At 48.0% G+C, this 22,856-nt stretch overlaps 1 protein-coding gene and 1 pseudogene across 4 annotated transcripts in view; both read right to left on the bottom strand.

Moving 5' to 3' along the window:
* The window catches only part of LOC116463179 (probable ribonuclease ZC3H12D), a 35,272-nt gene extending 19,733 nt beyond the window's left edge, over nt 1-15,539 (bottom strand). The window contains exons 1-2 of one of the 4 annotated variants that reach the window (XM_032146171.2): nt 15,370-15,539; nt 4,735-5,109 (exon numbers count right to left, since the gene is read on the bottom strand). In XM_032146171.2, the coding sequence (XP_032002062.1) occupies nt 4,735-5,039 (305 nt within the window). In that variant the 5' untranslated portion in view covers nt 5,040-5,109; nt 15,370-15,539. Of the gene's footprint in view, nt 1-4,734; nt 5,110-11,492; nt 11,612-13,605; nt 13,685-15,369 lie in introns of those variants that run through there. The other 3 variants (XM_032146170.2, XM_032146172.2, XM_032146173.2) reach the window with 3 other exon arrangements.
* A 6,353-nt stretch (nt 15,540-21,892) lies between these two features.
* LOC116463178 (thyroid transcription factor 1-associated protein 26-like) lies at nt 21,893-22,856 on the bottom strand (annotated as a pseudogene).

Below are 22,856 nucleotides of genomic sequence, written 5' to 3'. Positions count from 1 at the left end.
AGCTGCTAGTCCATGAGAGCTACTATTTGAGGCACATGTGGCACCCTGAGGGCATCCTGGGTACCAGCCCTGCAGAGGGTCCCTGTGAAGGGAGTGGGGCCTCACACCTCCTGCCTGCAGCTGACAAGTCCAGGTCTTGTCAACTGCAGCCAGAGCCCGCCTCTGTTCTGCCAGGCTCTGGCTGCAGGACAAGAGCCTATGGGTCAGGGTCTCCTACCCTGTGGCCCTTTCCTAGGCCGGGGGGAGAGCAGAAGGAATGGTAATGTCTGGGGGGAACGCGAGGCATCGGAGAGAGCACTGAATCCAGAGCTGGCTCTTCTTGCTCTGTGACCTCAGGTGAGTTACTCTCTCTGAACCTCTAAAGAAGAGAAATTCCTTTATGAGAAAAATGTATTGACCAGGCCCAGTGGCTCACACCTATAATCCCAGCACTTTGGAGGCTGAGGTGGATGGATCACTTGAGGTCAGGAGTTCGAGACCAGCCTGGCCAACATGGCGAAACCCCAGCTCTACTAAAAAAATACAAAAATGTGGCCAGGCGCGGTGGCTCACATCTGTAATCCCAGCACTTTGGGAGGCTGAGGCGGGCAGATCACAAGGTCAGGAGTTTGAGACCAGCCTGGCCAACATGGTGAAACCCAGTCTCTACTAAAAATACAAAAAATTAGCCAGGCATGGTGGCACACACGTGTAGTCCCAGCTACTCAGGAGGCTGAGTCAGGAGAATTGCTTGAACCCAGGAGGTAGAGGTTGCAGCGAGCCAAGATCTCACCACTTCACTCCAGCCTGGGCAACACAGCGAGACTGTCTCAAAACAAACAAACAAAAAACTACAAAAATTAGCCAGGTGTAGTGGCAGGCACCTGTAATCCCAGCTACTCAGGAGGCTGAGGCAGGAGAATCGATTGAACCCAGGAAGTGGAGGTTGCAGAGAGCCGAGATTGGACCACTGCCCTCCAGCCTGGCAAAAGAGCAAGATTCCGTCTGAAGAAAAAAAAAATAAAAATAAAATGTATTTCTTTATTTCAAGCATATGTAAAATAACCACCTTGAATCCTCACCCGTTAGAGATGAAAAGGCCTTTTAAGGTTTAGTCCAACCTCCTAATTGTGTAAATAGGGCTCAAGCCAGGTGACCTACCTGAGGTCACACAGCTGGATGGCTGAAAAGGGACAGCTGTACAGTTCAATCTATAGCCACTTGCCACACCTGGCTATTCACATTTAAGTTAAAATTAATTAAAAAAATAAAATGTAGAAGCCAGTTCCTTGGTTGCACTGGCCACATTTCAAGTGCTCAAACGCCACATGTGGCAAGTGGCTCTGTGGGGACAGGGCAGGGGCGGGCCTTGCCCTCACTGCGGGGAGTAGTGTTGGGCAGCCCTGGCCTAGCGGTCCTGTACTTCTGACTTCCCTGGTTTCCTTTATGGGGTACAGCAAGAGGTCCAGCAAAACTGGGGGCAGCCATAAGTCTGTTTACGAGGTCCCCATCTTCCACTCTCCCTACATCATCACTTGGAGTTCTCGTTACGTTGACCCACCTCTTACAAAATGATGAATGATGCCAGCAGTCCTGCTTAGGAGAGCCCATTTCTCTAAAAGTGGGCCAGTAGCCCACTCTGTCAATCTCCAGAGAGCAGCCGCCAGGCCTTCTGGGTTCAGCCAAGCACGACCAGTGGCGTTGGGCTAAACATTCTGAAGCACTGGGAAAAGAAGGCCACAGAAACTTCCACCTATTGTGTCATGGCTAGGAAGCACAGGTGGGGATCAGGGTCTGATTCAAGCCAGTGTTGATCATAGTCAAGCCTGTCAAGTCCCTTCCTGTGTAACTGAGAGGGTCAGAACAAGAACTGATGGCCCACTCTAACATTCTCTGTGCTAACAGGGGACACATGGCCGAGTGCCTCCCGAAAGGCAGAGGAAAAATAAATCCCTGGCCATAAAGCATAGTATTATCTGTAATTTCACATTCTATGTCAGTGGGTTATCATATTTTTGGGGATGACAGACCCTTTAAGTATCTATTGAAAGCTATGAATCCTTCCCCCAGAGAAACACATATACGTACACAGACATGCCACATTGCGTATATCATTTCAGGCCATTGCTGGCTTTGAAGATAGAAGCGGCCATGAGCTGAGGAACACAGTCTCCAGAAGCTGGAAAAAATAAAAAAGACTCTCCTCTAGAACTTCCAGAAGGACGCTTCCGGGGGACAGAGCCACAGCCAGGAACAGGCACACTGAAGAACATTCCCGCCAACAGGAGCCACACTTCTCATCCACTCAAGGTGGAAAGAACAGGTGTCCCACTCGGTCTTTAAGCCCCTCCCCACCACTGCAAGGCCAGACAGTGCATGAAGCAGTACTGCCTTCAAAAACAGAAAATGGCAATGTCTGCAATACTACAAAACCTCAGTGAAAGGGAATTTTCAGAAACCATGTTTCTGAGGTTAATTGAATTTTGAGGTCAACAGATAACAATGAGACACCACTTTGGGTTTCAATCACCCATTGCCTGTGAAGGGTCAGCACCCACTTGAACCTTTCATGACTAAGGATATGGCAGACCCGGAGGGACATGAGTCCTACTGAAAGTCCCATTGGAGGACACAACAGATGTCACTGCAGAAGGAGCAGAGGACGGGGTGGAACCTCACACCCCACTCTCCCCAGAACTTGCCTTTAAAAGGAACAAATTAAGTCCTGTGATCAGGTGGCAGTTGTGCCATTTGTCTCTTTTCCCTAACTACTGGGATCCAGGGGCAGAGAGAAGGGATATGTGTGTGTGTAGACACATTGCGTGTGTGTGTCCGTATATGACACACACAGAGCACAGGTACATGTGTTCTGGTTAACTCAAGTGTTTTGGAGGTAGTCAGTGTGTGAGAACATTTATGCTCTGACACATTCTTCGTAGTAAGTCTGAGTAAGGGTTTCGATGTGTGACCCGCACAGACTGAGCATGAGAAAATTAATCTGATTGCAATCGTGGGAGGTGGGGGGCAGAGGTGGGGGACCAATGGATGTACCCAGGACACATTATGGTCATGTACAAACAGAGGATGTGGCTTAAGTTTGACTCCAAGCAGCAACAGAGACTCCCATAAAAACAAAACCCTCCACCACTATCCTATTATAACAATTTCTAAAACATGCCCGCTCCCCAAAGAGATTCTCTGGGGACTGGGCATATTTCTTGTTGCCCCTGAAGTAGTCTTTTTACCCTACAGCCACTCTGCTGTTTTGATTTGGAATCACAGAACTCATACAACCTTAGGGCTGGGAAGGTCTTTGATTTAAGCATTCAAAGCCTTCCTTCTATGGAAGCCCAGGGAGAGAGGTTCCTTGCTCAGGTCATATAGAGGCCAGGCCCCTCTCACAACCCCTTCTAGTCTTTCTAGGACCCTCAGAACCTACTGGATTCTTAAAAATCCTTTTAGCTTCCCAGAGATCTTAAATTGAGCAGAATTTCATAGATTTACCTATCTGGTGCCTATATATGACATGGGTGACAATGTGACAGAGACCCCATGGTCCAGCCCCTAAGTCCCAGGAGAAGGAGAGGGCTGCATCACCTGCTGATGTCATCAATGCCAGGGAGACTTAGCTGGTTAAAAGTTGAAAAAAAAAAAAAAAAAACCAACTCTCAGTACACACCACAAAAAGTGCAGGGACAGTCCCTGAGGCTGGACCATCTGGGTTGAACCATTGCAAACCTAGGTCCTGCAACACCAAATCCGAAGTAAGCCCAAATCCCCAGGGGAAACTCTCGGAGGCTCTGTTGACACATTTGGCGCTGTTGAGAATTGCTTTTCTGGACTCCCACCTATGGTGGGAGTAACTCAGCTTTTGAAAAGGGAAGCACATATATTTACAGCTGGGAGTGAACTGTTTCCTATGGCTCTGCCCTTTGCACAGCTGTAACAAAGCCAAGTGGTGGAATAATCCACTTGTTTGGGCAACGCCCCACTTCGTCCAGCAGGGTGTTGGGGGAGGCTGCAGAGATTCTGTCACAGAGGAGCTCAGCCAAGACAGAGAGATAACAACTCGGGCATGAGGCCGGCATTCCCAAAACCCACAAAGATGCCAACACACAAATGTTCACACAGCCGCCTCTGCAGCTCAGGGGGCCACAAACAAATCTCTCAAACTTAAAGGAGCCGCAACACCGCCTCCCCAGCAACCCCAGCAGAGGGCTTCCAGCGCACTTCAAAGCACACCTTCCCCTCTGATGCTCATAACCTTGAGAGAGTAGAAGAGATATTTGTGGGCCTCTTTCACAGAAGAGGAAATGAATCCTGCAGCTTTCCCAGAGTCTCGCAGCTGGTTAGGGACAGACTCCCAACAAGAAGCCACATCTGCCAACACTCGACCCAGGGCGCCCCCCTCATTACCACACCTTCCCCAAAAGAAGGCTCTTCCTCTAGGTTATGATGATAACAGCTACGCTTGTTGAACACTTGCTCTGTGTCAGGCACTATCCTAGGCATTTTGTGCACAAAAACCCTCTATGGAGATTTTATCCCAACCGTACAGATGGAGAAAATGAGGCTCAGAGGGGTTAAGTGACTTGCTTAACACCACACAGCTACTAAGAGATGGCACAGGGATTCAAAGCCTGATCCATTGGCCCCAAAGCTCTTTGGACCAAACCACAAAGAAGAGGGACAGTTCTTAGGGCTCCTGTGAACAGGGGCCTCCCCAGCCCCAGCTACAGGATGAAGGGAAGCTACCTCATCGCCACGTTGCTGCCATCAATCACTATGGGTCGCAGAGAACTGGCCAGCGCTCCGAAGTCCTCTTCCAGGGCTGTCTCTGGGCCGCGCTGGGCAGAGTCTGGGACCCCACAGGAGCCCCGAGGCACTAGCCTGGGTGCAGCCGGGTGCTCCAGGGCCCCCGGGCGGCTGCCTGTGCGGATAAGCTCCTGCAGCACGTCGTTGACCAGGGCGCCCTCGCCCAGCTTGCCCAGCACCCGGAGCACGTCCTCCCGGTCGTAGCCCAGCTTCTGGAAGAATTCCATCTTGCTAGGGTGCTCCATGCTGTGCCCAGCGGCCACTGGCCCAGGTCCTGCCCCAGGCTTCCTCCTCTCAGAGCCCTGCAGGCATGAGCTAAAGAGAAAAAAAAACACATCCATCAGGTGTTTCCTGGGCAGACTGGGGCAAGGGCAAGATGTGCCTGCGCTGGCTCCCTCCTGGCCTAGCTGTCAGGAAATCAGGTGGAGCCCAGTCCCACTTGGGACTTTCAGTTGCTCAGTGTGGCTGCAGAGCTGCAGGAGCAATCACGCTGCTTTCACAGTGAGCTCACTGAGGCCTTCACCCCACACTGCTGGGCAGGGCACACACCCGACCACACACCAGGGCTGCAGGGGCTGAGCGTGCACCTAGCACTCGGGACAGGCCAAACACAGGTTTCTTGTTTCTCAGGCCCTGTGGGGGGCTGAATAGTGACCTCCCAAATTCCCATGGTAAATTCCTCACCCCAGTACCACAGAGTGTGACTATATTTAGAGCTATGACCTCTAAAAGGAGGTCACTAATCCAATATGACTGGTGTCCTTATAAGAAGAGGAAATTTGAACACAGAACACACAGAGGGACCACCATGTGAAGACTCAGGGAGAAGGGAGAAAGCAACCCTGCAGGCACCTTGACCTTGAACTTCCAGCCTCCAGAACTGTGAGACGATGAATTTCCCTTAAGGCCCCAGTCTGTGGTACTTTGCTCTGGGGCACCCAGCACTTGGGACAGGCCAAACACAGGTTTGAAGCAGACTAACACAGGCCCCTGGCTTACCCAGGGCCAAATGCCCCCGGGCGAATTCTACTCCCAGAAAGGCAGTGCTTCCACCCAAATTCTGCTTGGTGCCCTGCACAGCTTTCCCTAATGATTAACTCAGACCGCACTGAACCGCTGCAATAGAAGGGCCTGCCCCGGCTGGGCGTGGTGGCTCACGCCTGTAATCCCAGCACTCTGGGAGGCTGAGGCGGGCAGATCAAGAGGTCAGGAGATAGAGACGAGCCTGGGCAACATGGTGAAACCCCGTCTCTACTAAAAATACAAAAATTAGCCAGGCATGGTGGCACATGCCTGTAATCCCAGCTACTCTGGAGGCTGAGGCAGGAGAATCGCTTGAACCTGGGAAGCAGAGGTTGCGGTGAGCCGACATTGCACCATTGCACTCCAGCCTGGGCAACAAGAGCAAAACTCTGTCTCAAAAAAAAAAAAAAAAAAGGGCCTGCCCCACATTTCATCTATCCCAGCCAGGCATTATGGCCTGGCCTACACAGGGGACTGGGGGGTGGCCTGGGAAGGGGGCTGCAGCCTGATAGATGGTTTCTAAAGGAAGATGACGAAACCAACAGGAACACACTAGACAGCATGGGTGCCTCTCTCTTTTCTACCCGCAAAGACTGATATATTTCAAAAAAAATTTTTTTAATACAGAAATAATCATGAAAACATATTTATTGCAAGCGAAAACTCCAAGCAACGTAGAAGCATAAAGAATAAAAAGACATGATGTCTCTTCTGCGCACCCCAAACCCACTCGCTTCCCCTACTGTTTTTCTGCACCCCTCTAGTGCTTTCTTCTCTGTACGTTTACTTGCATGTCTAATAGATAAACACAAATATTGTTTGAGTTGTTTTGTTTTAGTTTTACACAAATGGTGTCATATTATACTTATTGCTCAGCAACTTGCTTTTCTTATTAAAAATGCATTTTGGGGGCTGGGTGCAGTGGCTCATGCCCGTAATTCCAGCACTTTGGGAGGCCGAGGCGGGTGGATCACAAGGTCAGGAATTCGAGACCGGCCTGGCCAACATGGCGAAACCCTGTCTTTCCTAAAAATACAAAAATTAGCCGGGCATGTGGCACGCACCTCTAATCTCAGCTACTTGGGAGGCTGAGGAAGGAGAATCGCTGGAACCTGGGAAGCAAAGGCTGCAGTGAGCCAAGATCGTGCTACTGCACTCCAGCCTGGGCAACAGAGTGAGACTCCATCTCTCAAAAAAAAAAAAAATGCATTTTTGGCTGGGCGTACTGGCTCATGTCTGTAATCCCAATACTCTGGGGGGCCGAGGCAGGTGAATCGCTTTGGCCTAGGAATTTGAGACCAACCACAGCAACATGGCAAAACCCTGGCTCTACAAAAAATACAAAAATTAGCTAGGCATGATGGCGTTGGCCTGTAGTCCCAGCTACTTAGGAGGCTGAGACGGGAAAATCACTTTAGCCCAGGAGTTTGAGGCTGCACTGAGCCGAGATCATACCACTGCACTTCAGCCCAGGTGCAGAGCGAGACCCTGCCTAAAAAAATATAGAATAGAATAGAATAATGAATAGAATAGAATAGAATAGAATAGAATAGAATAGAATAGAATAGAAAAGAGTTGGAAATCTTTCCATGCTAGTTTACCTGTTCTACTGCTCACTGTATCCCCAGCACTTAGGACAGTGACTCACACAGTTGAATCTCAATGTACATGTGTTGATTGGTGAATGAATGAATGAGTGAATATGTGCTTCAGTGTTTAACCATATGTCATAGGATGAAAGTTTGTTTTCCATTTTTCGCCGTTACAGATCAGGCTCAGTGAACATTCCGGCACATCCACCTTTCTACCTCATCCTCATCTCAGTATCACAGACTCCTGACCTTCAGTCCCTCTTCTCCTATTTGACTTCTTTGCATCAATCACTTCTCTCAGCCAGGTTCCCACTTTGGCCTGGCATTCTCTGCAGGCCTGTCCCAGGAGTTCAGGAGCCAGAAAAGATCTAACAATGGCAGAGTCTGGCAGATGAAGGGCATTTCGCAGCCAGCCCCCTGGACAGAGAGGCCTCTGCCACAGTGGCCACCTGCTCACCTCCCACTCCACCTCAGCCCACTGATGGCAGGCACCACGTGAAACAGTGAAACTGACCCCAGGGGCACCAGCCCCTTCTAACTGCCAAATCCAACAACATCTTCACAGTCCTTGCCTTATGCGAATTCTCTGCCGCTTTTGAAACTGGGAACCACTCCTTGACTTGTTATTTTAAATTAAAAAATTGTGGACTGCCCTTTCTTGAAACTCTCTGTTCCCTTAGGCTGTATAACTTGGCCTGATTCTTCTCCCCAATTGGTCCAGCTCTTTCCCCCCTCCTTCGGTGTTGGGGTGCCACCCAGACCCTCCACCAGCACCTATATTCTGATGGGCCCCACAGCTGCATGTCTTGCTCACACCTCCCACTAAGTACCAGGCACAGTTATAAGTCTGTGAGATAAACACTGTGCTTGCTATTTAAGTGCTATGGGAACTCAGAATGCAGTCACACAGAGACATGTGCTAAGTGACTACTTCAGTGGTTCCCAAGGTGTGGTCTAGGGAAGCTTGGGGGACTCCAAGATTTTTTCAGGGCATCTTCAAGGTAAAAACTATTTTTAGGCCGCGCACGGGGCTCATGCCTGTAATCCCAGTACTTCGGGAGGCCGAGGCGGGCGGATCACAAGGTCAGGAGTTCGAGACCAGCCTGGCCAATATCGTGAAACCCCCCTCTCTACTAAAAATACAAAAACTAGCTGGGCATGGTGGTGTGCACCTGTAGTCTCAGTTACTCAGGAGGCTGAGGCAGGAGAATCGCTTGAATCCTGGAGGGAGAGGTTGTGGTAAGCCGTGATCGTGCCACTGCACTCCAGCCTGGGCAACAGAGCAAGACTCCATCTCAAAAAAAAAAAAACTATTTTTATAATAATGCTAAGATGTAATTTCTGTACTTTACTCTTATCCTCTCCTGAGTGTACAACAGAATATTCTAGAGTCTACGTGTTGTGTGATACCACAACAGCTTGAATGCAGAAGCAGGTATGAGAATCTAGCTGTCTTCTATTACCCCAGACATTAAATAGATTTGCAGAAATGTGAATTAGTGCCAGGCTTCTTACTAATTTTTTTTTGTTTTGGAAAATAAAGTTATTTTTCATGAGATATGTCATTTATGTCAGTATAATTGGCTTATTATTATGTAGAAATAAATGAATTTTTTAAGTTCTTAGTTTTCATTTCTAATAAAGTACATATCCAGCGATAGATAGAACCCACATAAACAAAGTCTCTTTAAGAATCTTAATAATTTTTAAGAGTATAACAGGGCTCTGAAACTAAAAAGTTTATTCTTAAATCTAGAGCTGTGCCAACAGGTATTTCCACATAGCTGACTCCATGTCGGTGACCTATAGACACGCCCTCCTTCTCCCAGGGCCCCAGTACAGAACATCCAGTGTCTTTACTCCCTCAATCTGGCCCTCTCAAATCTATCTCCTACTGTCCTTTGCCCCACCCACCCCTCATTCCTGCCATCTTCACCCCATACTTGATAACTATAACAGCCTCCATCTGGCTTGTAGCCGGCATTGTACTTCCAAAACGAGTCGGATCATGTTCGCCACCTGCTTCGAAATCTCCTCATTGGCTACAAGAAATACACCAAATTCCTAGACAGGCTGCCGAGCTTGTCACAAACCAGCCCTGAAACTGACCACCTCACTGCCCACCCCTGGCCCACCTGACCCCTTCTCTAGAGCCATGCTGAACGTTTCCCTGCTCCCTAGACATTCCAGAATGTTCTCACACCAAGCATAATGGCTTGTGCCTGTAATCCCAGCACTTTGGGAAGCCAAAGTGGGAAGATTGCCTGAGGCCAGGAGTTCACAGTGAGATCCCATCTCTTCAAAAAATGTTAAAAATTACCTGGGCATGGTGGCATGTGCCTGAAATCCCAGCCACTCAGGAGGCTGAGACAGGAGGATTACTTGACCCCAGGAGGTTGAGGCTGCAGTGAGCTGTGATCACACCACCGACCCAAGCCTAGGTGACGGAGCAAGAGCCTATCTCTTAAAAAATTAAACTAAACTTAAAAAACAAACAAAAAAACAGAATGTTCTCAGCACGGTGTTTCTGTGTATGCTTTCCTCTCTACCTGGAAGTCTCTTTTTGTCTTGGAAGACATCAAGATTCAGCTCAGATGTTATTCAGAGCAGTCATCCCTGAGCCTACAGACAGAATGAGCAGCTTGGCCATCTCATCTACCACAGCACTTTGCTCACACCTGTCTTATAACACAGTGAATTATCATTCTTCTGTTTCTCAAGACACTGAATTACTCGGGTATCCTGACCTATTGCCTCAGAATCACCAGCACCAGATGATGCCTAGTATATCTGAGGATTTTAATGGATTTGTTTTTTTAATTTTTAGAAATTTTGGGGTGCTCACTATGTTGCCCAAGCTGGACTTGAACTCCTGGGCTCAAGTGATCCTCCCACCTTAGCCTTCTAAGTAGCCAGGACCACGGGTGTATGCCACCATGCCCTAATAGATTTTTAAAACTAAATGTCCAAAGCTAAAGTTATCTTTCCTCCTGAAATATCTTTTTCCTTGGGCCCCCAATCTTATTGAATGGCATCCCCCAGAGGCCCAAAGAAGAAATCTCGAAGTCCCCTTTCACTCCTCTCTTATCCTTACCTCTACAACCCACTGGCCAATAATTCTACTTCCTGGACATTTTCCATAACCACCCTCCCCTTCACACTCACACCACCACCACCACCCTAGCTCATTCACTCCTTAGTGTAATAAACACTTGCCGCTCACTGACTCAACACCAGCACTGTGCTGCATCCCAGCTCTATGAAAACAAAATAAGACAATCCAATGTCAACTCATTCACAATCAATTCAAGAAAATAGACAAAAAACGTTAACAATGAGCTGTAAACCATGAAGATACATGAAGATAAGCACGTACTTTCAATTAGAAAAACGTGCTTTCAAATGTGGTACACATACATCACAGAATACTATGCAGACATAAAAAACAAAATCATGTCCTTTGCAGCAACATGGATGGAGCTGGAGGCCATTATCGTAAGTGAATTAATGCAGAAACAGAAAACCAAATAGCACATGTTCTCACTTATAAGTGGGAGTGAAACACGGAGTACATGTGGACACAAAGAAGAGAACAATAGATACCAGAACTGACTAGACGCAGTGGCTCATGCCTGTAATCCCAGCACTTTGGGAAGCTGAGGCAGACCAGCCTGACCAACATGGAGAAACCCCGTCTCTACTAAAAATACAAAATTAGCCGGGCGTGGTGGCGCATGCCTTTAATCCCAGCTACTCAGAAGACTGAGGCAGGAGAATCGCTTGAAACCAGGAGGCGGAGGTTGCGGTGAGCCAAGATCGTGCCATTGCACTCCAGTCTGAGCAACAAGAGTGAAACTCTGTCTCAAAAAAAAAAAAAAAAAAAAAAACAGGTAAGGAAGGTCTTATCTTCCTTTGAGGGGCAGGGAAGGCCAAGGAACTGTTGGAGAGAACTGAACTGCACAGTGAAGGGAGACTGGCTCTTCCAAGTGGGAAGAAGTGCCGTGTCACACTCCACACCATCATCACAGTCGGACCCAACACACCCTCCAGGCTCTTGGCCACCTGCCTCCAGCCCAGCCTCACCTCCTCCCTGACTGGTGACCAGTTCTTCTCTCTCAGGACGGTTGTCCCCTCAGCTGAGGTCCACCTGCAGCCCAGACTCCATTAAGGAAGAGGACACTCACCCAGCCTGACAGGCCAGCCTCACACCAGGGCCACGCACTGAGCCCAAAAGGCTTCCAGTCAGGCTCTGCCCTCACCCAGAACATCTGCCTCACAGGCAAACCCCACTGCCACACCCCTCAGAAGCCTTCCCACCCCTGACAGCCCAGCCACCTCCATCCCTCCCCACACAGGCACTGTGACATTTGTTTTAATTTGGAAGAAAAAGAAAGGAAGAGGGAGGAGACGTGGGAGAAAGAATAGAGGATGAGAACTAAGAGAGAAAGGAACAGAATAAAGGAACAGGAGACAGGAACAGAAAAGTTTACCTTCCTGTGGCTCAGCCTTTTTTTTTTTTTTTTTTTTACAGAGAGACAGTCTTGCTCTGTCGCCCAGGCTGGAGTGAAATGGTGCGACCTCGGCTCACTGCAACCTCCACCTCCTGATTATCAACCGATTCTCCTGCCTCAGCCTCCTGAGTAGCTGGGACTACAGGCACATGCCACCACGCCCAGCTAATTTTTGTATTTTAGTAGAAGTGGGGTTTCACTATGTAGGTCAAGCTGGTCTCGAACTCCTGACCTCAAATGATCTGCCCGCCTCAGCCTCCCAAAGTGCTGGGATTACAGACGTGAGCCATGCTCCCGGCCGTGGCTCAGCCTTTGTATCCAAGGCCTTCCCAATACCCCTGGTGGGAAGATGGGGTAGATACAAGTGTTCCCTTCCTGCGGGTGAGGAAACTGACGCTCGGAAAGTAAAGGCTGCATGGCTAGCAAAATGGCAGAGATGATCGGCAGTGACGAAAATGATCTGTCGTTTTGAGATGTGTTCAGGACACAGGCAGCATCTTGTTAGCTGGGTCAGGTGACTTCTCTTCGGTCACCAAGGAACGGCTCTGAGGAAAGTCCAAGTTTCTTTTGCAACTTGAGCTCCATGTGACAGAAACGTGAGCGTTTCCAAAATGAAAACACTGGGGGCTTTCACCTGGGGGGGCGCAAGGACAGCCGCCCGGGGCCCAAGTAGGGGGCAGCTCCCCTGGGGGCCCTCGGGGCACAGCCCGCAGCCCATTTTCTGAGGAGACTGAAGGGGCAGGCGTGTGGCCAGGAGAGCTGTTTTCACACTAAACTGAAAGAATGCATCTACTTCAGAGGCTTTTTCTCCCTTGAGACTTTAAAATCAACTTGGTCCCTTTTTAAAACTTCTAAATACGGAAGAAGCGGGGACAGGAGTGGGGTGCTGCTCTTAGGAGCCCACTGGGCCCTGGGGCCGCAGCCTTCCCCCGGGACATGATGGTCTCTGAGCTGCAGCTCTGCCAACCGCGTCTCGTTTCTTCCTTCCTATTTTGAAGACCTGAAAGTCTGAACGACTTCATTTCAGTTTCCTTCCTCCGTCCTGACTGGAAGTCACACTCTGTCCAGAAGATTAGCGACAACACTTAGAAAATCCTCCAAGTGGCCCCGCAAGGCCCTGGGAGGTCACAGGAGCAGCTTCCTGTTGTCAGAGCAGGCCCCTGGGGGTGGGTTCAGGGTGGCCTGGAAGAGCAGGGAGGAAGGGAGGGGCCCCCACGGCTGGAACAGACCAGATCTGTCCATTCTAGAATCAGCCAGTCCAGGGGAGGGGTCCCAGGTTCTAGTTTGCAGCCTCTGACTAGAAGGGCCCTGAGGAAAAGAGAAACAGAGGAGAGAAGGAGTTGGGGGAGAAGTGGCAGCTCCCACAGGCGCTTCCTTGTATATTATCACATCTGTGGGAACCTCAGTGTCCTGGGAGCCACCTCAGTACTCCCAGTGCAGGGGGGGAAACTGAGGCAAAGAGCAGCTTTGGTGACTTACCTAGACCCCTACTGTAAATAAGGCAGACCAGACTCCCAAAGGTGGCGATTCGCCAAGGCCAGAAGGCACTGCCCAGGGCTGCTCAGGTGCCACCCAAAGGCCAGCGGCCACCATGAGGTGCCATGGAGCAGATCACAGCCAGCCCAGCCCCAAGACCAGCACACTCAACACCTCGCCCCTGCCCCCCAAGTCTGTTCCCGGGTCACCTCTGCCAGCTCCACATAAATCCACGAAATTACGGCCTCCAGAACTCGGCCACCAGGGTGAGGAGAAGTTGTCTTGTCCTGAGCTTCTCCACAGAGGCCAAACAGAAAGTTTCTGGTTCAGCTCAGAGCTAGAGGCCCTCAGTGGAGCTGTCAGTTAGATTTTGAGGAAGTCACAGAGAGGCAAAGACGGTAGTTCATGGGACTAGTGTTTCTCGCCTGGCCTTTATTTTTTTTTTAAGGGAATTTGTAATTTTTAAATTGTCTTTAAATTGTGGTAAATTATATGTAACATAAAATATACCATTGTAACTATCTTAAGGGTACAGGTCAGTAGCATGGAGCACATTCAGACTGCTGTGCAACCATCACCACCATCCAGCTCCAGATCTCTTTTCAGCCTGCAAAACTGAAACTCTCAGCTCATGAAACATAACTTCCCATTTCCCGTCCCCAGCCCCCGGCACCCACCATTGTACGTTCTTTTTAAATAAATATGATGATTCTAGACAGCTCTTAGGAGTGGAACTGTACAGTATTTGTCCTTTTGTCACCGGCTTATTTTGCTCAGCATTATATCTTCAATACAAACTCCCGGGTTCAAGCAATCTTCCCACCTGAGCCTCCTGAGCAGCTGGAACTACAGGCACACACTCCCATGGCTGGCAGGTTTTTTTTTATTTTTTGTAGAGATGGGGGTCTCACTAAGTTGCCCAGGCTGGACTCAAACTCCTGGCCTCAAGGGATCCTCCCTCCCTGGCCCCACAAAGTGCTGGGATTACAGGTGTTAGCCACCACTCCCAGCCAATTTCTCTTATTTTTGAGGCTAAATAACATTCCTTTGTATGTATACACCACATCATGTTTATCTATTCACCCTTCAGTGGACACTTGGGTTGCCTCTGCCTCTGGGCCTGTGTGAATGATGTTGCTGTGAACGTAAGTGTGCTGGCCTGGCCTTTTGCTTTCTCAGACTTGTCCCCTGCTCTTCTGCATTGTGATGGTTTCTCTAAGGCGGACACACAAGCATTTAAGCCCTGATCCACATCCCGGAGCAACCCTACTGGAGTCCACATCCCAGCCTGTTCATGGGTCAGGGATGGGCACCCCATGGTTGGCATCGTCTGGCCTTAGAGAAAAGCTCATAATCTTGGGGGCCACAGCTGAGATTTCTTATGGCTGCAGGGAATTTGTCTTCATTGCAGTCAGATTAAGATTTAGTTCAGTTTCCTCATTAGCCTTTGTGAGGCCCACAGAGGCATCCTCTATAAGAGATGCTACCAAAAGTTCCTGGCTGCATTCAGCCTGGAAACTAGGCTTCCCATAGATGATAACGAGTCTAGAAGATGCTCTCATGAGCAAGGTGACAGGGCTCAAATGTGCCTGGGAGTTCTACTCTTTCTGATTTCCTAACATGTAAATATCTTCAAAGGCCACAGCAGGAGGTTTTACTGAAACTGAAGAGCTTCCTCTGTTTAATCTTCCCCCCAAAAAAGTCATCTGGAAATTAAGCATGATTTTGCTAAAATGAGCAAGGACTTCACCTAAATGAAAGTAAAGAGGGTTATCTTATTTTTTTATTTAGCACTTAAAATAATTTAGAGTGTAAGAAATCAGATTGTTCAGGGTCACACTTCCCCAAGGACTGCTCTCTAACAGCCCTCCTCCTGCCCCTGATCCCGGGTTCCAGTCTCTCTCCTCCACCCCCGGACTCAAGTCTGCGTGGTGTTGGCCACACTGACTGACGGCCAGGAGACATGCACTCACCAGCAGGGTGTGTCCCTCCGGTCTTCACAATGAATGCTGGCCCAGTCGCCAGCAGCCTTCACGCCAATGTTCTCCCGTCAGCGAGGCCAGGCCCCCAGGTGCCACTGGAGTCAGAGGAGGGCAGCTGGCGTGTGCCAAGCAGCCACTAGGAGCCACTTCATGGCAATGCTCCACTTCCTGCACGCCACAGTCACGTTCAGCTGCAAAAGTAGTTATGCCTTGGGTTTTTTTTTTTTTTTTAAGAAAAAAAAAAGGAAAGGAAGAAAGCAATTAAATGGGGGGGGGGGGGCACTTAAAGTTTGCACCTCAGCATGAGTCACCGAATCAAAGTTCAGCAACCACATGCAAAACAAACCCTCCGTGAGGGCAGCAAGTCTCCGTGAGGGCTGCTGGGGTTGGCTGCACAGCAAAGCCAGGAGAGGCTCCATGAGAAGAATAGCATTCAGAGTCCAAGGGGGAGAACCCCTGTTCCAAGAGGGAACTTGGAATAGAAGTTCTCCTGCCTCCAGCTGAGAAGATGATCGGATTCTAGCTGCTCCTGGGGAAAGTCGGTACTCACAGCTGGACACAAACATAGCTTGCAGGAGGAAGAGTGTCAGGGCTAGAGAGAGAGCAGAGATGGCTACGGAGATATGGGTGCATATGGAGACATGGCACAGGGAGGACTCTGTCCCTGCCTTCACGAAGGGGAATTCCAAGCAAGTCACGAAGTCCTTCTGACTAGGGACCAAGGCACTAGCCTGTGTCAGAGATAACATGGCCCTGTTGCTCCCTACTGCTGCCCTGCGTAGCGTGGGTGGTGGCTTCTCTCCCACTGTGGCAGGGGAAGTCTGACCCCAAATGACCACAGCATTCTGCAGGCTTCCTGGTCTCCAGCCTCACCAGGTACAGGCAACAGACCCAGAACTCTGAAATTATTTCCTAAATTTGGTGATGCTCATCAGGGGTCAGAAGAAGAGGAAAGAACACAATCAAACCACACAGTAGCCCACCTCCCAACAAACTTCTGTGTCTCAGGCAGCAACTTGCTCAAGGACACACAGTCAACCAGCTGGCCAAGGTGGGTTTAGAACCCAGGTGTTGGTGCTAGGGAGGTAAGAATGGCACAATGTAACTGGAATGTGTAGCTCTTTTTATTTATTCACCACCTGTCTCCCAAAGAAAATGTGAAGCAGTGTAGGTGATTAAAACACAGAGAATGGAATAATTAAAATAAAAACTAAGGCCAGGTGCGGTGTCTCACGCCTGTAATCCCAGCACTCTGGGAGGCCAAGGCGAGAGGATTGCTTGAGCCCAGGATTTCAAGACCAGCCTGGGCAACATGGCCAAATCCCAGCTCTACAAAAAATATAAAAATTAGCCAGGCATAGTGGCACACACCTGTGGTCCCAGCCACTTTGGAGGCTGAGGTGGATTGCTTGAGCCCGGGAGGTTGAGGCTGCAGTGAGCTGTGATTGCACCACTGCCCTCTAGCCTGGGTGACAGAGTGAGATCCTGTCTCAAAAACAAATAAATAAATTTTTTTGAAAGTTCAATCAGAAATCCTTACAAGAAAAAAAAGAATATCATACTAGAAAGCTAGATTAGAGTAGTCACTGCATTAGAACACTAATTCTAGCTTTGAAATTTTCTGGTACAAAGGATTTTCAAGTAATAGCTCCCATTTGTTTCTTTTGTTGTTGTTGTTGTTTGTTTGAGATGGAGTCTCGCTCTGTCGCCCAGGCTGGAGTGCAGTGGTGTGATCTCAGCTCACTGCAACCTCCGCCTCCTGGGTTCAAGCGATTCTCTTGTCTCAGCCTCCCACATAGCTGGGATTACAGGTGCACACCACCACACACGTCTAATTTTTGTATTTTTAGTAGAGTGGGGTTTGAACACGTTGGCCAGGCTGGTCTCGAACTCCTGACCTTGTGATCTGCCCACCTTGGCTTCCCAAAGTGCTGGGATTACAGGCGTGAGCCACCGCACCCGGCCGACAACTCCTATTTGTTTAGCACCAATGATATATATGGTAGTTTACATCAAAGTGTCCTAATCCCCTCAACAGCTCGATGGCATTGGAATAATTATTCCCATTTCCAGATGAGGTCATTGGGGTTGAGAAAGGGTAGCCAACCTGCCCACGTTCACTCATTAAGTGGTTGAGTGAAGATGGAAGCCCAGGGCCATCAGGCTCAAAAACAAGCTTTACACAACCACACGTTGCCTCCAAGCTCCCAAAACCACAAAAAAAGATGCAGAGTTTCCAAGAGAAATAAATACATTCCTGATGTTAAATTTTAGGAGAGATTGGCCAGGTGCGGTGGCTCACGTCTGTAACCGCAGCACTTTGAGAGGCCAAAGCAGGTGAATCACCTGAGGTCAGGAGTTCGAGACCAGCCTGGCCAACATGGTCAACATGGAGAAACCCCGTCTGTACTAAAAATACAAAAATTAGCCAGGCATGGTGGTGGGTGCCTGTAATCCTAGCTACTTGGGAGGTTGAGGCAAGAGAATCATTTGAACCTGGGAGGTGGCAGTTGCAGTGAGCCAAGATCGAACCGTTGCACTCCAGCCTGGGCAACAACAGCGAAACTCCGTCTAAAATAGAAAAAATTAGGAGAGATCTAAATCCTTACATTGAGTAAGAAATCAGTCAATATCTTTAGCTCAAATCCTGTAGAAGATGTCATGTTGGTCTTCAAGTGCCCATTCTTCACCACACGCCCCAGTAAAAGCTGAGGGTATAACCTCATACCTCAACTCAAGGGAAGGCATTTCTATGGGGAAATGAGCTACCGCTGTCCAAGAGCCTTGTTCTCTAATCATCTAACCAAATAAAGCAACAGAACTCAGAGACACATAGTGCAATGGCTTCCCTGGATGATCTCTTTCAAACACTAGATAACTGAGCCACATTTTTTGCAGGTGTGAGATAGCAACCAATCAAAGAAGAAACTGAGGATATTGCCAAGTGCAGCCCAGCTGTGTATTTAGGAAAAGATGAGCCTGGGCAATGAAATGTAGGAATCCCAATGTGTACTCAGCCCCAGGTGAGCAGCATGCCTGCAAAGGATAAGGGCCACAGTGGGCAGCACTAACTCTTTCTCAAAAAGAGATTCCGGAATCGGCTCAACGCAGACAAGCAAGCATTTGGTGGAGGCCCCCAAAAGTCTGCCTTAAATTTTGGAGACATTATTTAGGCCAGAAAAATGGTTATTCGATTTAAGAAAAGAGCCATGCTACAGTCTTCTTACAGTATCTGATTTAGAGAAACCTCATCTTGAATCCTCCACAGCTAAAATGATTTTGCTGCCATGATTCTGAGAAGCTGGAAGAATGAAATCGTTGTTGAGGCTATTTATTGCACACTTGAGCAAAAAGTAAGGCCTTCCAGGGGTAACAACAAGTTTAGCTACAGCATCACTGACCCAAAACTAGGCTTTGCCTCTGAGAGACGTAAGAAATGTAAAAGAAGGCGATTGCGGCCAGGTGCAGTGGCTCACACCTGTAATCCCAGCACTTTGGGAGGCTGAGGCAGGTGGATCACGAGGTCAGGAGTTCAAGACCAGCCTGACCAAACACAAATACAACAATTAGCCAGGCATGGTGGTGTGTGCCTGTAGTCCCAGCTACTCAGGAGGCTGAGGCAGGAGGATCACTTGAACCCGAGAGGCAGAGGTTGTAGTGAGCCAAGATTGTGCCACTGCACTCCAGCCTGGGCAACAGAGCGGGACTCTATCTCAAAAAAAAAAAAGAGAGAGAGAGAGAGAAGGCCACGGCTTTCCTCTTGCTGTGTCAGTGGGGCCAATGTCCACACATCTCCGGACACTATTAGAGCACTGAGAAGAGAGTAGGGCAGTGAGCCTCACACACTTTCTTCTTCTGCCCTGTTTAAAATTGGCATTGGATCTGCCCCAAAGCTATTTCTGCCCATTCTGGCCCTTGCGGTGAGACTGAGATCTGTGCTTTCAGGAAGCAGTCCAGAGATGCTGAGATGGTGGATGGCAGACGTGTGGGTACAGACCATCACCACAGAGGAAGACAGAGATGCCCAGAGAGATAACATTTGTCCTGGAAACTGGAAGCCCATCCATGGGTCCAGGTGGGGACCCCCTGGCTTGCCTGCCCACTTCTATCTACAGCATCAGTGAATACCATGAATATCATTGGTTGTGTAACTTTTTTTCCAGTGAGCTAAAAGAGAGTATATATAGCTACTTGCAGTGGTGACATGGACACGCATGGGTTGGGCCCCACTAGAAACTGCTCAGCTGCTCTCCAATGACTTGTTCACCAGCAGCATTGGAGGGGTCCCCATTTCTCCATATCCTGCCAACATCTGAGGCTGAGACAGTCTCAGTGCTTTCTGCTAATCTGATGTGTGAGAAATGGTATATCATGGTTATTTTAACTCTAATTTCCTTGGTTACTAGTGAACTTAAGGATATTTTTATATGTTTCTTGGCATTGCAGTTTTCTTTTTCACCCTTCCATTGCCCATTTTCCTATTCTGTAGACTTTTTTTTTCTGTTTGTATTAATGTTTATATATTTATTTTGTTTGTTTGTCTTGAGATAGGGTCTTTGTTGCTCGGGCTGAAGTGTACTGGGATAATCATAGCTCACTGCAGCCTTGAACTCCTGGACTCAAGCCGTCCTCCCACCCAAGTAGCTGGGACTACAAGGGCGCACCACCACACCCAGCTAATGTTTTAAATTTTTGCAGAAGTATCGTCTTGCCCAGGCTTGTCTCAAACTCCTGGGCTCAAGTGATCCCCCTGCCTCGGCCTCCCAAAAGTGCTGCGATTACAGGCATGAGCCACAATGCCCAGCCCAAGTTTTATTTTTTACATTCAGGTCTTTAATCGTGACCTGGAATTTATTTTGATAAATGGTATAGAAATAATCTAAGCTCCTTTCTATTGTTTCTTTTTTCTTTTCTTGCATATCTTGGTAAGGAAAGAATCTAAGTTTCTAATGGCAGGCAGTTTGGTGTCATGAACTTGAAGCCAGAGTGCCCTGCTACTTATTAACTGTGTAACTTTGAGCAAATTATCTAACCTCTGTACTTCAGTTTCCTAATATGTAAAGTGGGAATAAATAATCTGATCTACTTCATAAGGATACTGTGAGAATTACAGGAATTAGTGTCTATAAACTACTTAGAAGAGTGCCTGGCGTGTAGAGACCCATTTTTCTGGAAGCTATAGTTCTCTTACAAAAAGCCCCCAGGGAACTACGAGATGGCCTGTACTAACCAGCTACCCATTGCTAGGAAGAGAGACTGAATGAAAAGACATGAGCGCTATGGGAAACAGGTAGAGGAACCTTGGGTTGAAGGCAAAGAATGAGTGACGATCACATGTTAAAATTAAGCACCTACTCCTGGGCTAATGATGTGGGATTATAAGTGGTCACATTTGAATGCCTGCAACATTCTATGTTTAGAAATTTGGCCTCTAAGGCTCAGCTCAGTATTTGTTCAACATCTTTGCTAACCTCTAGCCAAAGTGCTGGAGCTCCGCAAAGTTTCTTGAGCTCTGCAAACACCTTACACCCTATAGTGGGTCAAATTGTGCCCCCAAAAAGATATGTTCAAGTCCTAACCTCCAGTATCTGTGAATGTGACTTTATTCGGAAATAGAGTCTTTGCAGATATAATCAAGTTAAGAAGTGTTAATACTGGATGAGAGTGAGCCCTAAATCCAATGACCCAATGACAGGTGTCTTTTTTTTGTTGTTTTTTAAGACAAAGCCTTGCTGTTGTCCCCCAGGCTGGAATGTGATGGTGCAATCTCGGCTCACTGCAACCTCCGCCTCCCGGGTTCAAGTGATTCTCCTGCCTCAGCCTCCCAAGTAGCTGGGATTACAGGCACCTGCCACCAAGCCCAGCTAATTTTTTTGTATTTTTAGTAGAGACGGGGTTTCTCCATGTTGGCCAGGCTGGTCTCGATCTCCTGACCTCAGGTGATCCACCTGCCTCGCCCTCCCAAAGTGCTGGGATTACAGGCATAAGCCACTGTGCCCAGTTGGGGTGTCTTTTTAAAAGAAAGGACTGAGAAATTTGGAGAGAGACATAGAGGAGACGCAGGGAAGAAGGCAATGTGAAGGTAGAGGCAGAGATGAGGATGATGCAGCTATAAGCCAGTGAATGCCATGAGAAGCTAGGAAGAGGCAAGGAAGGATTCTTCCCTAGAGCCTTCAGAGTGAGCATGGCTCTGATGACAGCTTGATTCAGACTTCCAGCCTGCAGAACTGTGAGATAATAGATTTTGTATTGTTTTGTTTTGTTTGAAACAGAATCTCATTCTGCCACCCAGGCTGAAGTACAGTGGCACAATCAGCTCACTGTAACCTCAAACTCCTGAGCTCAAGCAATCCTCCTGCCTCAGCCTCCTGAGTGGCTAGGACTACATGCATGCATCACCACACGTGGCTAATTTCTTAATTTTTGTAGACATGGGGGCCTTCCTTTTTTTATTTTTAAAAACTTTTATTTCATATAAATCTCATACAGTACAAAAGTATTACATGCTTGGGCCTGTCTTGCAAATAGGAGGTTCTTTCAGTTCTTCAGGCCAACCTTCCTTCAGAGGCAAATAAATAAGAAACATATGTAGAACATATTTAGAAAATTTTTTACCATAATAAAAATATATGAACATCTTATTTTAGCATAGTTTAGCAATCCAGTTTATGTCAACAAATTCAGTTCACTGCTGGGAGGCACTTGTCACAGAAGAACCTAATAGGCGGCAGGTATTTTAACCTGTAGGAACAAAATGTTTAATTTAACTTTTTTCTTGTATTTTTTGAAGAAGGTACTCTATTTGTACATTCACGTTTGGTTGGCCCTTTTTAGTCTTTTTGTTCCATATTTTAAACACTTCCATTTTCTTCTTTTTGTACTGCCTTTGGGCTTCTCTCTCCTGTTTTCTCCTCTCGAATTCTTGTTTCTTAGCAGCACGTTTAGCTTATACCTGTTCATATTCTTCTTGTGCTTTTTTATTTGATGTTTTCTTTTTATTTTTCTTTGGAATTGTAAAGGAGTTTACTACATTGTTCTTCTGGCTGAGGCTGGTCAAAGCTACATTGATCTTCAAATAAAGCCTGGTCAATGCTACACTGATCTTCAAGCAAAGGCTGGTGAACTTCTTCTGACAAAGGATGGTCAACTTTTTTTGGTTGCTTCCTAAGTCTTTCCTCTATCTGAAAATAGAGATGTTTCAGATTATCTGGGTTTCGATCTGTGAAATGAGATTCCAGTGACATTTGAGCCTTCTTTTCCTTCCATAGCAATTTCTTGTAACTTTGCTGTATTCTCAGTTTTCTTCGAAAAGCAAAGCCTTGTCCCTCGCGAACGCTCCCCACGAAGGCTTGTGGATGGTTAGGCCGCCATGTCTTCTGTTTCACATTCTTATTCCTGTACCCGACCGTGGAAACCCCTTCACCACACACCTCAAAACCACCAGGCCGCCACTTCGCTGCCCGCCTCACTGGCGCCAT

The sequence above is a fragment of the Hylobates moloch genome, unplaced genomic scaffold (assembly GCF_009828535.3).
Source record: "Hylobates moloch isolate HMO894 unplaced genomic scaffold, HMol_V3 SCAFFOLD_28, whole genome shotgun sequence".
NCBI classification, from domain to species: Eukaryota; Metazoa; Chordata; class Mammalia; order Primates; family Hylobatidae; genus Hylobates; species Hylobates moloch.
Note: the sequence above shows the minus strand (reverse complement) of the source record. Positions and strands in the feature narration are given on the sequence as shown.